The sequence below is a fragment of the Haliotis asinina genome, chromosome 3 (assembly GCF_037392515.1).
Source record: "Haliotis asinina isolate JCU_RB_2024 chromosome 3, JCU_Hal_asi_v2, whole genome shotgun sequence".
Taxonomy (NCBI): domain Eukaryota; kingdom Metazoa; phylum Mollusca; class Gastropoda; order Lepetellida; family Haliotidae; genus Haliotis; species Haliotis asinina.
In genome coordinates this window covers 75,914,639-75,929,408 of record NC_090282.1, presented here as the reverse complement: position 1 = coordinate 75,929,408, position 14,770 = coordinate 75,914,639, and the positions used below count along the sequence as shown (strand labels likewise).

The following is a 14,770-nucleotide window of genomic DNA, read 5'->3' as shown; positions in this document are numbered from 1 at the left end:
TGGAGAAATGATGCTTTTACAAATGAGTCAAGGTTTAACATTTCCCATAGTGATGGACGTCAGCGTGCCAATAGAAGCTTGGGAGAACGTTATGCACTGGGTTTTGGAGATGAATCGCTTTGGTGGTAGCGGTTCCGTGATGATTTGGGGTTGAATAACAACACGCCAAAGAACTCCTTTCGTGGTTGTTCAGGGCAACTTAACTGGTGTGGGTTACTGGGATCACATTTTTCGACCTGTGGCAATTCCTTTTCTGCAACTCCATGGCCCTCGGTTAACATTCCAACATTAAATGCCCGTCCTGATACGACAAGGGTTGTTATGGATCTCTTGCAGCACCACCACGTTGACTTACTGCCTTAGCCTGCAAAGTCACCGGATCTCTCCCCGATAGAGCATATTTGGAACGAGATTTACGCCGCCTTCCTCATCCGCCAGATAACGTCCTTGACCTTGCAACATAACTTGAGAGAATTTGGCGTGACATCCCAAAGCTTCCTTATATTTGATAGGCTCTACTGCTGTCTTCAATGCCGATGGACATAACCGTTATAGAACTTGTGACATGGTCGTTTGACCCCTGTCCCGCTTGTGGGCTCGTGACGTCATTGTGATTGACTTTTTAATTGAAATTCTCCCCATTTGTTATGGTCTCATGATCCCTCCATTAAAATATACATGTACCTTTCACATTGTTATTGTACTAATCAAATGGGATCATATTTTGTCAATACACAGATTGTTCTTGTGGCTAGTATATTTTTCTGACATGAATAAATTATATATCTTAATTTTTTTTTCGAGAAATCAGCAGTTATTTTGAAAATGGATGATAATATTTATTTGATATTGTTACGAGAGTGTATTTTCTGTAATTTGTAATGTTACTGATTAAGTGATAGTTATTGTTGTGTCACAGTGTTTATAGTTTTGTGTGATAGTTATGGGTTACATTTCGAATCACGGTATTAGTGTTTTAGCGTTCGAGGTAGCGCTTTAGAGTTGCCTCCGTTTGGTGTGTTTTGACTGTTGGTTACCACGAGGCTGATCGCGAAGCTTCGATACTTCGCTGGAGTGCTCAAGAATCAGTGATTGTGTATATATAAGGCTAGTTGTTGTGTAGACGGGACACACACAGACTTACACTCAAAGTTATACCGGAGTTGAGTCATCATTCGGCCATCTACATCTGTCGTCCTCTTCATCAAGTCTGACCTACATTCAAGATAGCTCGCTCTGAAAGATTTAGTAGATTATAACATCACCTCACCAATGTCTTGGTCTGTTTCATTGAAAACCAAGACATTGGTGAGGTGATGTTATATTTGTGACCCATTACTTTAGATGTGACTCAGCTGCATTGTGCTAGAAACCGCTATTGTGAATCATTGTATCTTGCTCTTTGGTCAGTACATACTATTGAATATTTTAAACTTGTCAGGGTATTTTTAATACCTTTTGTGTTACAGCTAAAAATTTGCCGTGACAAAAGGTATAAGAAATCCCCTCAGAACCATCAAAATATGACACTGACAAGTCTAACATTTGCAGTAATATGTATTGAGCAAACAAGAGCAAGATACAAAGATTCACAAAAGAGGTTTCCTGTACAATGTCAAATTTACAGTAATGGGTCACAAATATAATATCAACGCGCCAAAGTCTTGGTTTGAGAGTGACAAACAGTAATACTTAATGTAACGAGGCCAGCGATTAGGCAGCCATCATGTAGGTCAAGTGTTGACAAAGGAAGGCCGATTGATGTACTTCAGTTATCCATGTGTGTGTTTCGTCAACACAATAAATAGCCTTTATATACACAGTCACAACAATTAATCAAACACGTACTCAAAGGGACATAATTCTAAAGCCTAAGCTTAAAGGCTGCCGCTAAAATATTAATAGCACTGAACATTTATCATACGAAATGTGACCCATAATAAATATCACTCAAAACATTTTGACCAATTATAATTATCTGTTAATCAATAGTACAATTTACAGAAAATACACTCTCGTAACACTATCCCCCTAGGGGAAAAGAAAGTTTCACCGAAACCTTCTGTTACAATCATAGCAAGATAACTAACATAAGAACATGACATGTAATAATATGAATAACACGAGAGCGCCTTGCAGAATTAATATGATATAATGCAAATACAAATTGCAAACATACAGCATCATCAAGTCATCTTGCATTTAAAGCCTGGTCTTTATTGAAAGTTTAGGTCGCCAGCAACCTATGCTGATTGGTACAGGCGACAAATGGATCAAATTGTTAGGTATCAAATTGTCCACTGGTTGTTTATGATGTCAATAACTGGATTTGCTTGTCCATAACGGGTTATTGCCTTATGAAAGCGGCGTTATATAACAGACAGACAGCAGTCAGTACTATCTGGGTATAGTGTAATACAGCATTACCTGTATTGCCTGGAACATCAATTACCACTTTCCGTTGCAATTATGAATCGGATACAGCAACAGTTTACCTTACATTCAGAGTGCTCATTTGTTGTTTATAAACGCATTGTGCAGACCTAGCTGTATAACTGTAGTCGTCCAATGAAGTACTCCAGCTGTGAGTGAGTAAGTGAGTGAGTGAGTGAGTGAGTGTGTTTCGTTCCCAACTATATGACAGCGATATGACAGTGGTCTGTGAATAATCGAGTCTGGACAAGACAATCCAGTGATCAACGTCACGAGCATAATTCTGCGTAATTGGGAACAGATGACATGTGTCAGTCAAGTCAGCCAGCCTGATCACCCGATCACGTTAGTCGCCCCTTACGACAAACACAGGTTACGGAAGATACATTCCAACCTTTATCTTCACCGATACTCCAGCTCTGACAGTGACGACATGGTGTACGGCGACAACCTGATGGCCTTATTTAGGAGCTTTAATTTTCACCAAGCGGCTGTTTAGCAACTGATTATTGTTTGTTTGTCTAAGGACCACCCGAGATGACACAACTATGTATGGATGATCAACTTCTTTATTTTAACACCTGCATTGAAGGTTTATCACCATTCAATCTGACCCGTGAACATCCGGGTTAGAAGTGGTCTTTAGAAACCTTTGCTTGTGGTTAATAACGAGACCGGGTGGTCATACGTGCTGACGTGGTTGGCACGTCATCATATCCCACCTGCGTAGATCGATACTCATGCATGGACTGTCTGGTCCAGAGTCGATTACTTACAGACCGCCGATATACAGTACACCAGGCACCCTATATTGCCCAGAAGAGTGTGAGACTACATCATTCGATACTTTGGTATCACATCATGGCACACCGTGTAATACTATCCAAGGCGGCATTAAACCTTACTCTCTCACTCACTGTTACAACGAGGTTACACATGGTGAAGTTGTACGTACCCATTGGGAGAAATGAGACGAGGTACGTTCCGATCAGAATAACGACGGTCTTTGTAAACTTCATGCTGCTTGAATCGTTCTTACCGGCAACGTCCGTGGCGGCAATAGCACGTGCGTGTCTCCTGGCTACCAAGAAGATCTTCGAATACAAAATAGCGATTACAAAAACCGGAAGGAGAAACACCACGAGTCCAAACCTAAGAAACCCTGTGTGCAAAACACCAAGAAAGGAGCAAGGAGGTTCTGATGGTGGCGGGTAGTCTCTCCAGCCATAGGAAGGGAGGAGGCCGAGGTTGACGGAAAAGACCCAGATGGCCGCCGACATGATGGACACGGACTTCCTGGTCATGACATCCTGGTAACGGTAAGGGAAGACAATCTTCACGAACCTGTCCACTGTCAGGAGGGCTAGATGGTAGACAGACCCTGAGATAAAAATGAATACTGCGCCAATGCGAATGAGGCATTCAAGGTCGTTTTGAAAGTAGATGAGGTTGTATCCGACAGTGTGGATGATGAGGACCCCGGTGAGCATGTCGGTGGCGGCGAGGTGGCACATCACGAGATCCGTCGGTTCCAGATTCCCTTTCTTCACTAAAGTGTCCAGTACGATAGCGTTCAATGACAAAGCCAAGAATCCGATAATAAATATGACGATATTGACAATAAATGTCACAAGTGTTATTTCACGGTCATTAAATGTCCAGAAAAGGATGAATGAAGATTCATCTGTTGTGTTGGACATGGTGAAACCTCCGTCACTCTGCCTCTCAAAAGAATTTATGACCGCATGAATCCATCGTACTTGTATCTTTACAGCACGGAACACAGAAGAAAGTGGCCTATCATCTTGCACCGACCTCCTGCAAAAAGATTATTCATTGTGTGCTATTAAAACTAATGTGATAAAAGATATGCACTCGAACATTCGTGGCCATCTGCCTGTCAACCCTGTAGTGCACTTAGATCGTTAGTTATATGTTCTTATTGGGCTTAAACGTCAATAGAAACCATTCCGGTGTTCTCTTGTGGTATTGTTAGACCTAATAGGGTAACTTGATGTATGTTAAGTGAAGTAAGGCTAGGTTTAACGTTTGTTATAGCATGATTTTCAAATACAAACACTTTTACAATGACCTACCTAAATTAGAGATTTTGAAATTGAAACAAGAAAACTACCTTTCAAGATTTAACCGTTGTGATTATACGCTTTGAAACAGTTTCAGTACTCACATCTGAAGCTTAATCAAAGTAAAACACTTACATATGCCATGGGGGTTTTCAGCTGGCACGCTCGTTCTCCTTGATCTTTACAGAACTGTCAACGCTACAGTTTTCAGTTGGTTCAGGTGTCCAGAAGTAAGTGCATTCCGTGATAAAGCTGGGCATTGATTAACGGCGGGAAATAATCGTTAACGACGGGGAGCCCGCCCAACTCATCAAATTGTCAATAGGTGCATTTACATGAACTTGATCATTGTACTGAGAGCTAATGCAATGTTTCAAATAGCTGTTTTACTTCTTCTGGTGAAGGTACTGAGGACGGGGCACCTAAAGAAAAGCAGGACACACAAGCATCTGTCATTGCCTGCATTGCTGTGTCTTTAGTGTTGGTTAAAACCAAGGTCGTATTGGGCCCTGCAACTCGCCCTACAGAATTATGATCCTTGGGCATGTCAGAAACCTTTCACTGCTGCTTTGAATGCCGGTTTGTTCCCTCTAAAGATTTATGGTATTACCTTGCTGTTGTAACAGATTTTAGGAAGTGGCAGAAGTGAAATTTATCCAAATATCTCTATACCTGTTAGAACACCTGCTTACTATTTTACTTACAAACTTTATGAATCTAGATGGCAATCCCTGAACATATCCACCTCTTACGTGATGGTTTAGAGGTGGGAACGAGCAGCCTGGTGGCACCACCTTAGCAAAGAAACAGCTCCAGACAATGGTTGAATGCCTACATTCGTAGCCTGTGTCACAGTCCCCAAACCACATTAATGTCCTTTCTGCCAAGTCCAATCTCCAATGATAAAACCTTAAATGTTGCAAGTCTTTCCTCAGGTTCAAATCTGGTCTCCCTGGAACTAATTTGGTAGGTATGTTAACGGCCGGAGAAAGTCTAAGAGACTGCTGGCTTTGTGACGCAAACACAGTGATTAATTCAAGTTTTACTTTATTGTATGTGTTCTGAAATAGATTTCTTGTTTGATAACCTACTAGTCTGACATCTAACGTACAATTCCAATGGGATATCAGCATCCATTGTTAAATATACCTCGGCAATCGATAGATTGATGTTCTCGGATAGACCACTGTGTCAAAAGGTGTGTACAAATTCCGGTCTAATCTGAATTCAACCAGTCTGAATCAATCTTTCTTCACTGTCACTGAAAAATGCAAACTAACATGGACTGCAGATTTAGAAATAAAGCTGGTAAATAAATAAGACAGTTTTAGCCAAAGCTCTTCACAAATATTATAATAACATCAGTGCTCTGAACATTATTCCCATGTCGATAATTCCCCATCCGTTGATTGATGGATTTGATTCAATCGCCCAGGGTTCCTACTGGAAATCATCTGTCCATCGTTTACAGATGTTAATCAAATATTGTTTATACCTGCAGCTTAATGCTGAATACATTTGCTGTTCTGTTCACGTTCCTGTCCCAGATGGACAATGGATTTCTGACATTTTGTCGATGTGTATAAACTGATTTATTGTGTTATTATGAAACTGACATTCAAACAATCGGGATTTGGATCATGTATGTGATTGTTTAGATACCGCTCGGTTTTGTTGATATAGTATGACACAGTGACAAATCTCCTGCATCTCCTCCTCCTACGAGCAGGTATTACAGTCCTACAAAGGAAAGTCCATTTGCCATTCTGAGGGTAGGGGTGTCATCAGAAAACGCTGGAAGGCACACGCACACACGAATTGCCACTAATTCATTCCACCCTTTTGTGCACATCATAACTGACAAAAACATGACAGAGGGATATGACTGAATATCGTTTCGGTAAAGCACGACTTGTGCAGATGCATAAAGGCTGAACGATACCCTTTTCCTAATCATGGTATTCCATGGAACAACACGTAACATGTTCGACAGCAATGGCTGCGTTTAATAATACATGTGTAACACTTAATTCTATTGTTGTCAAGAAATAATTGAGAACCTGTAGAGACTTATTATCTCTATACTTACCAGTACATCAGGGCAAGCTATAGTTACGTTGTGGCAGACAGGTTTCCAGTTACATTTAGACAAGACCACTTCCAGACAACACGGCATTTTCCTGCAAGGCTGAATGGTTTCGATCGTAATACAAACACTGCTATTGGTTTTCTGAAATGCTAACCCTCACGATATGATTCGTGAGGTAGTATTTACTGTCACACTGCCAGTATTTCAGCCATACCGTGACGAGAAGAATATTTGACGTGATAAAACTTAATCAGCTTGTTTACTGGCTTCATCACCAGCCTCATTTGTTGTTCCAAGTCTCCCACTGGCCTCTCCTGATTATGTACCAGATGTTACTCAGTTTTGAGTTGTTAATATCAATCTACTATTTGTCAAAACACACCATGTTTTTTTTTATATACTCTCACTTTTAGCTTGATGCTGATGTATGATCTGCGCAATTGGGACAAATGACGTATGTCAAACAAGTCAACGAGCCTGACCACCCGATCCCGTTAGTCGCCTCTTACAAGCATTGTCGCCTTTAAAGATAGGCACGGGTTGCTGAAGGCCTATTTTATCCCAGACCTTCACGGGTCAGTAATCAACTACCATGAAATACCACAGAGTGTGCACTTATATTGTTTTACCGAAAGGAGTACTGTTTTGAACGCATGGAAATAGGATTATCATTGTACAATATCGACAGTCTATCGGAGTTTGATAATGATCATTTACGTGAGATTTTATAGTTTGTTGCTAGCCGATGAGATTGGTACTTCGGTCCTTAGTGGTCCTATTTCGGTTGATGATGTTATCCACGCTATCAACCGGTCCATGTGTGGTAAGACGGCTGCTTTTTTTGACTTGATACCTGCAGAATCACTTAAGAGTAATGCTGTAGTTTTCGTTTAGAGAATAATGTATAAAATAAGAAACTGCACAAATTGTAATTTTTACAAATAATGACTAATTTTTCTCTGATGATACATCTATGAATCCGAAATGGGATCCGCATCTTTCGACCCTAGAAAAACCCTAGCAAAAGCCACTCAAACCCATCCATTCGTCGTGGAAATGACGTTAGTGGCAAATCAGGATTTGCACGTGCAGTCGATCAAGTCATCTTCGCATCCAAGTTTTCTTCATTTGCACGTTTTTGCATTTGCCTCAAGAACTGAAAAAAACCCTTTTAAACCACAGTTCTAACGGTACTTTAAAGGCCACGATTGTCAAATGTGCAACGTGATCGTGCCGTTGGCATGTTGCAAACGTGAAGATCCGTTATTGACGTCGCAAGAGCAATGGGATGCAGCCGTCGTGCTGTGTATGACTTGCGAGGTCGTCTACAACAAAGTGGCACCACTTCTGATCGTCCAAGGTCGGGTCGTTCACGTGTGACGGCACAATATCAAACTGAGAAATTTCGAATTCTGATCTTGGTGACTTGACATTCTTTATACCCAGATTTTGGAACGGTGGTGTTGCCAAATGGAACTGATTGTTACACTGTCAGTGCATCGAGTACACCACACAGATCTCAGCCATGAAATAATAACAATTTAACCATCTTACCATCTTACCATCTCTTGTTCTTATATTGTGCCCTGAAGAAAGAACGTGAAGTTTCTCAGTATATGTCCGGATATTTGGCAAAATAGTATAATCTGCCCTTTTATTAAAAAGGCAGATACAGCTCCGACTGATCCTCTGGGCTGTCGTGGTATCTTAATATCCATTCCCTGTAAGGTTTCCTTGTAAGGTTTACTCTGATATCTTAAACTCCATGTTCTCAAAGTGGTTAGGGAGTTGTGATGTTCTGGTTGAGTGGCAGAACGGCTTGCGCAGTAAGCTTAGCACAGCAGAGCATATTTATAGTCTGTATAATGTCATTAATATCAGGAAATCTCTTCAACGTCCTACTTTCGTTTGTTACATAGATGTCAGGAAGGCGTTCGATAGAGTCAACAGAAATTGTTTATACTACAGACTTCTAAAGCTCGGTGTGAATGCGAAGTCTTATCTTGCGGTTCGTTCCTTATATGTTGATAATAAGTCTTGTGTTAATTTAAACAGTTATGTTACGGACAGTTTTGCTGTCAGTAGTGGTGTAAAGCAGGGCTGCGTATTGTTGCCAACTCTATTTTCAGTATACATCAATGATTTGGTTGAGGGAATTAATAATTTAAGTTGTGGCATTGACGCGGATGGGAAGATGGTTAGTTTACTCTTATATGCAGACGAGTGAGTTAGTTAAAATTTTACATCGCATCGGCAATATTGCAACCATACAGCGAAGAAAACAAGGTAATTAATTCAAAATAGTTGCCGACAAAGGACAGTAAGACCAACCAGTGTAATGCATATTAAAACTAGTAATGAAATGGAGAATACTTTAACTACAGAAGACAATACAATGTAAAAACAGGCTATGGGTCGCCAACAACTGAAAGTAGATCACCACACTAGGGGCCATGGGGACTTACAGTACCTCTGTTACCTGCATAGACTCTAGCTGGATTTACACTACCCCTTAAGCTGCTGGCGATGTATATGCAGACGATATTGCTCCGTTTGCTTTTGTGTGTAGTTTCTGTATATATATGTTTTTAATTATTACTGGAGACGGACACATTCACAATTACTGGAGTATATACATTATCAATCACTGCCAACTCTTGATCTTCATAGCCGTCAGACCGCTCGCCGTGTTACATTCTGCATAACTGTTTCTCTCTCGCACTAAGACCTTGGTGAGTTTGCTATTTATTTTGTGACCCATTGCCATATATTTTGTCTCACTTGTATTGTATTTGAAATCGGTATTGTGAAATTGACTTGTGACCTTGTATAACTTGCTCTCTTTTCCTTATAATACAACATTTGAATATTTTAGACTTGTCTTTGTTCTGTTTTGCTGGTTATCAGGGGATTTATTACATCTTTTATCACGGCAAATTCTTAACCGTAACACTGTTGACGAAAATCTTTCCAGCATATGCTAAATTGTGTCTCTTCCTGGTGCAAGAAGTGGCGTTTCCAAATTAACAGTAAAAAAAAGCCAAAATTGTGTACTTCAGACCCAATTATATAGCTCAGTCGCGCTTTATTTTCAAGTATGGCTCTGAATCAATCAAAATCATACATGCATACCAGTACTTGGGCATTTGGTTACATGGAGCATTTGGATTTAAATTTTACATCTAATGAAAAAGCCAAGTCAGCGAGCAGAGCATTAGGTATGAATACTAGTAAGTTTAAGGGGGTTGGAGGTATGTCATTTGATGTTTATAACTCTTTGTATGATAAGTTTGTACAACCTATTTTATGTTATAGTTCAGCTATTTGGGGAAGCAAACAAAAAATCAGATGCATTAACACCGTTCAAAACAGGGCTTCGCGTTTCTTTGAGAAAATTAAATATTGCTGAACCATCAGAATTGACTAGTTGCATTCAAGTTGAAGTGAAGGTCCTTGAAGTGTAGAAAATCCTAGGATAACTTAGTTTTAAATGTCCTCAGGCAGATTAATTTCCAATCTGATAACGTTTTCGCAGTTACTCGAGGGATTTTCTAGTTATTCGAGATAAGATAATTAGCATTGGTCACGCATTCTGGTATGGAAGTTTATGGAATGATAATAGACAGGCCAGCGGTAACAAACTGAAAACATTTAGAATATTCTGAAATACTCTCAGCGAAGTGTTCTCGCAAACTTGAGATGTGTCTCTCTCCCCCTTTGGAGGCAGAAATTTATCGATTTTCCCGCCCCCAAACTCCATTAAATCAACGTATATGGAAATAAGCAATTACTCTGAAGTTGGAGATGAGATACATTTTCTAACCTTATGAGAGAGACCAATAGAAGCTGAAAAGCCACAACCAGAGACCTGATAGTCAGTCAGTATTAATCTAAAGATGGAGCTGAAGGTATATGATATCAGATGTACGCTATGGCTCAAAGCCAATAATTTTTACCCACAATTTTTGTTAATCTGTCCTCAACAGATCAAACCATATGTCCTAGGCAGTATCCTCAGCTCTCCACACCACTAGCCACTACTTTTATAATGTAATAATTCAGACAAATATATGTGAGTATTGTACTTATACCGCTCTTATGTGATATATTTTATTTATATTTTTTAGCACTTCCTGCGCTCTTAAAGAGTTTTTTATGGTAATTAAGTGCCTCGTAGGCCATTTCTGGCCGGACAACGTATTATGAATATGTGCAACTTTTAATCTATTATGGATGTACTTTGTGTGACACTCAAATAAAATATCTTCCTTCTTCTTTTCTTCTATATTGATTTTATTGTTCAATATGCCAACAAGGGGTGACCCGGGGACCCGTCCTACTTTACTCGAGTTTTCCTACAAAGTGTCTACGTATCCATTTCGTTTGTTAATAGAATTGTGTTAAACGAGACTGGATTATGGTATAACAAAACGAAAAACAAAATCTTTTCGTCGAAGTCCTCAGCGTAACCCTTTAATAAATTTTCATAGGAGGGAATTAAGATTTATCGTCCCATCGGCTACATTCAGAGCATATGGCGAAAAGTCCACGCATACACAGTGAGTGTCTCAGTCCCTCAACCAAATCAGTTTCCCAACTACCTAGCCCTGGCTGCAATGCTGTAGTTTCAAATGAAACAAGTGTAGATTTCCCTAGGCCCGAATCTCCCAACTCATTAGGGCTCCTTTTCAATTTAAATGGTTTTATTTATCACCATCAAAATTATATATGGTCTTTAAAAAGTAGGGGGACCTGACAATCGCACATTGAAAGTACAGTTCCCTTACTTGTTTTGAGTATATATTCAAGGATTAAGCGTTAGTCTAACATACACACAAACTGGTTTTGTGGTGTACGACGGGTCACGGAGGAAGAGATACTTTTGGCCTCAGCAGTGAAGATTGAACTATTGTCTGGCATTCTTGTGACAATCGTGGATCCATTGACAGAGGCACTGGCCAAGAAACTTTCTCTCCATCCTCAGAGAGGGCAAGAGAATGTGTTGACATTTACGGCAATGCCATGATTGCGGTCGCACAACTGTGCATGTATTCATTTCTTGACATCCCATCCTATAACCATGTCATGACAATGCTCCAATGCACAACTACTTTGTTAGGTACAATAATGTGAGTGGGAATACCCATTACCTGGCACAGCTGGATGCGTTATTGACAATATACAGTATTAGGAACATTGCTTCATGTTCGTGACATTCCACCATTCTTTGATCATTCGCAGAGCAATTAAGTACTCGTCAAGTCGGGACAAAATCAGTTTATGTCATCACGATCGAATCACAAGAATATTGATTGTAGCTTCACGACAACTGACGAAAGGTTCAAATCATTGTATAGATTTTATAGGAAGAAATCGGAATCGTTATATTTCTACAAAAGGTGTACCGACTAGTGAGTGACTACTAATAGGTTGGTTATTCCACCTACACATCAATTGTGATATTGACCTGTTGACGTAAGAAACAAGTTAAAAGGTTTCATAATTGCAAATCAAAATCGTTTATTTTTAGGAAGCATGTATCAAATGATTTCGTTGAGAGTCATTCTTGAAGTTGCTGGTGTAGAGATGACACAACTTTATGGATGATCAACCTCTTATTTTAACAATGGCGATGTTCCGGTATATGTTCTTATACCGTTATCAAGCATATGGGGAAATAATGGGGTACACTAGTTTAAATACAATATACATGTAGATATGGTTATGAGATAACAATAACAAAGATTGGAAAAAACAGTTACAATGATGAGTTACAATGACTTGATAATGAGCGGAAGATAACATGAACGAGATGAGTTAATCAGGCAGACGTCAAGGTGGTGGGGAATCTATTAGTGGAAAACCAATGGTGGAGAATGTGAAGTCAGAGTAGGTTTAGTGAATAATTATTTGTGGATTAGGTGGTTGTAAGCTGGGGAGAAGAAATAGTCTTGCTCTCTATTAACAGAGGGACTAAAACAGCATATTTGCAATGCTTTAACCAATTTCCGCTGAGTGTAATCATGTTTGTTGTACACTGACCCAAAAAAGAAACGCATAGCTGAAATCTCATTTTTAAAGTAGATTTTTTCGGAAAATATGGAATGGAATGACAATTAATGTAAATATTAAGTGTTTTTATAGTCAATACAACCAAAACAGACAAACAAACACAACCTCTGGTGATTATTCGCCACACCACAGCACCTTGAAAACGCTTTGTATAATCTGCACGTGGGAAAATCTGAAAGCATTATGCACGTGCAAATGCAGGATCTCAATCTTGATTATGATGGCTATAAAAGGGGACAGGTCCGGCAACGATACACGCAACACAACTCGACCAGAGACCGTCCAAGGAGTGGGAGACCAAGGGTGACAACTCCAGCACAAGACCGCTACATCCGGGTGCTTCATCTGCGTAATCGGGCCGTCACTGCTACGTATACCGCTGATCACGTTCCTGGGCTGCGTAGAGTCTCTCCACAAACCATCAGGAATCATGTTGTTCCTACAATTGACGCTAGAAGGGAAATGTTCCAGCACGACAATGCAAGACCGCACACAGCACGCATTACCACGGATTTCCTTGTCAACAACAACATTACAGTTCTTCCATGGCCCTCAAAATCGCCGGATTTGAACCCAATTGAACATTTATGGGACCAATTGGGTAAACGGTTACGACGTCGACAGCCGCAGCCACAGACACGTCTACAGTTGGTGAATGCGTTGCGAGATGAGTGGAGAAGAATCCCACAAAGGCGGATACGACGTCTTATACAGTCAATGCCCAGGCGATGCAGAGCAGTGATTGATGCCCGTGGTGGTCACACCAGATACTGACTTTCTCACTATGCCATGGAAAATAGAGACGTTTAATACCACTGTGAATGATTGTATATGTCTTGACACACATTTTTTAATACCCGTGTGAATTATCATTGCTCAAGTTCCATTACTTTTTGTGCAATTTAAGTTAATAAATCATCTCTCATAACATTGGATTTTCACCTATGCGTTTCTTTTTTTGGGCCAGTGTATGTAAGTGTTGTGACAATGCCCCAGCTGATGTTGCGTTCAGGACATTTGGTGATGCGTTCCGAAATGGCTGATTTAGAGTCTGCTTTGCTTGTAGATGTTATATGCTCTTCGGGATGCGTATGTTGAGCAGCCTGGATGTTTCACCAATGTAGTAGCTGATGTTGTAGACCACACCTTTACGCTGTTGTTGTTTTGTCATGTGTTTCCTACCGCTTGCCTTAATGATAGTTTTGAGAGGTGTACCTGTGGAGAAGAATGTGTCTATGCATGCTTCTTGTCTGAGTAAGCAACTGGAGTGATAGGAAGCTTTGCCATTATAGGGTAGTGAGATAATAATATAATAATAATAATAACAATAATAAGGCATTAGTTTAAGCGCCTGATGCTCAACCAGTGCTGCTCAGTGGCGATGTGCAGACAAAGTGGAGAAAGATGACTTTTTAGTTGGCTCCAAAATGTTTCCAGGGAAGATACTGACCTCAGTTCAACTGGCAGAGGGGTCCACAAAACTGGTGCAACAGCACTAAAAGTTTTGTCTCCCATGGATGTTTTTGTTGCTGGCATTTTCAGGCTGCCTCTTTTTTCTGACCTCAAGGCCCGAGCTGGACGATAGATTTTGATAATGTCTTTGAGGTAAGCTGACGAATGTATGTCATAAAGCGGTCAGTAGGTGATGCAAAGTATTTTGTACTGTTTCTCATCTTTTACTCGAAGCCAGTGCAGCGACATCAGCACAGGGGTGATGTGTTCCGGACATTTTGTCCTGGTTATGATCCTGTCAGCTCTGTTCTGTACAAGATGGAGATGTTGGACTGCTGCTGCTCCTGACACAGGGGAGTTACAGTAGTCTAGGCGTGAGATGACGTATGTATTGGTTGTGTTAATGTCCAGACTGCGGCGAATCTTTCTAATTCGGCAGAGATGAAAGGTTGCTGATGTTGCTGCTGTTAGGGCTTGTGATTCTGGAAAACAACACCATGATTTTTCACCTGGGGCACAAGGCAGATAGGTCGATTTCCAACTGTCAGACTACTGCCTGTTCCAATGATCATGATCTCAGATTTGTTGTCGTTGAGTTTCAGAAAGTTGTTAGTCATCTATATCGTGATGTCAGCGATAC

At 40.3% G+C, this 14,770-nt stretch overlaps 1 protein-coding gene across 1 annotated transcript; it reads right to left on the bottom strand.

Moving 5' to 3' along the window:
* Positions 1–3,287: 3,287 nt before the first annotated feature.
* On the bottom strand, positions 3,288–4,133 carry LOC137279038 (rhodopsin, GQ-coupled-like). Its single transcript, XM_067811522.1, has one exon. The coding sequence runs from the start codon at positions 4,131–4,133 to the stop codon at positions 3,288–3,290; it is 846 nt and encodes a 281-aa protein (XP_067667623.1).
* Positions 4,134–14,770: the final 10,637 nt, after the last annotated feature.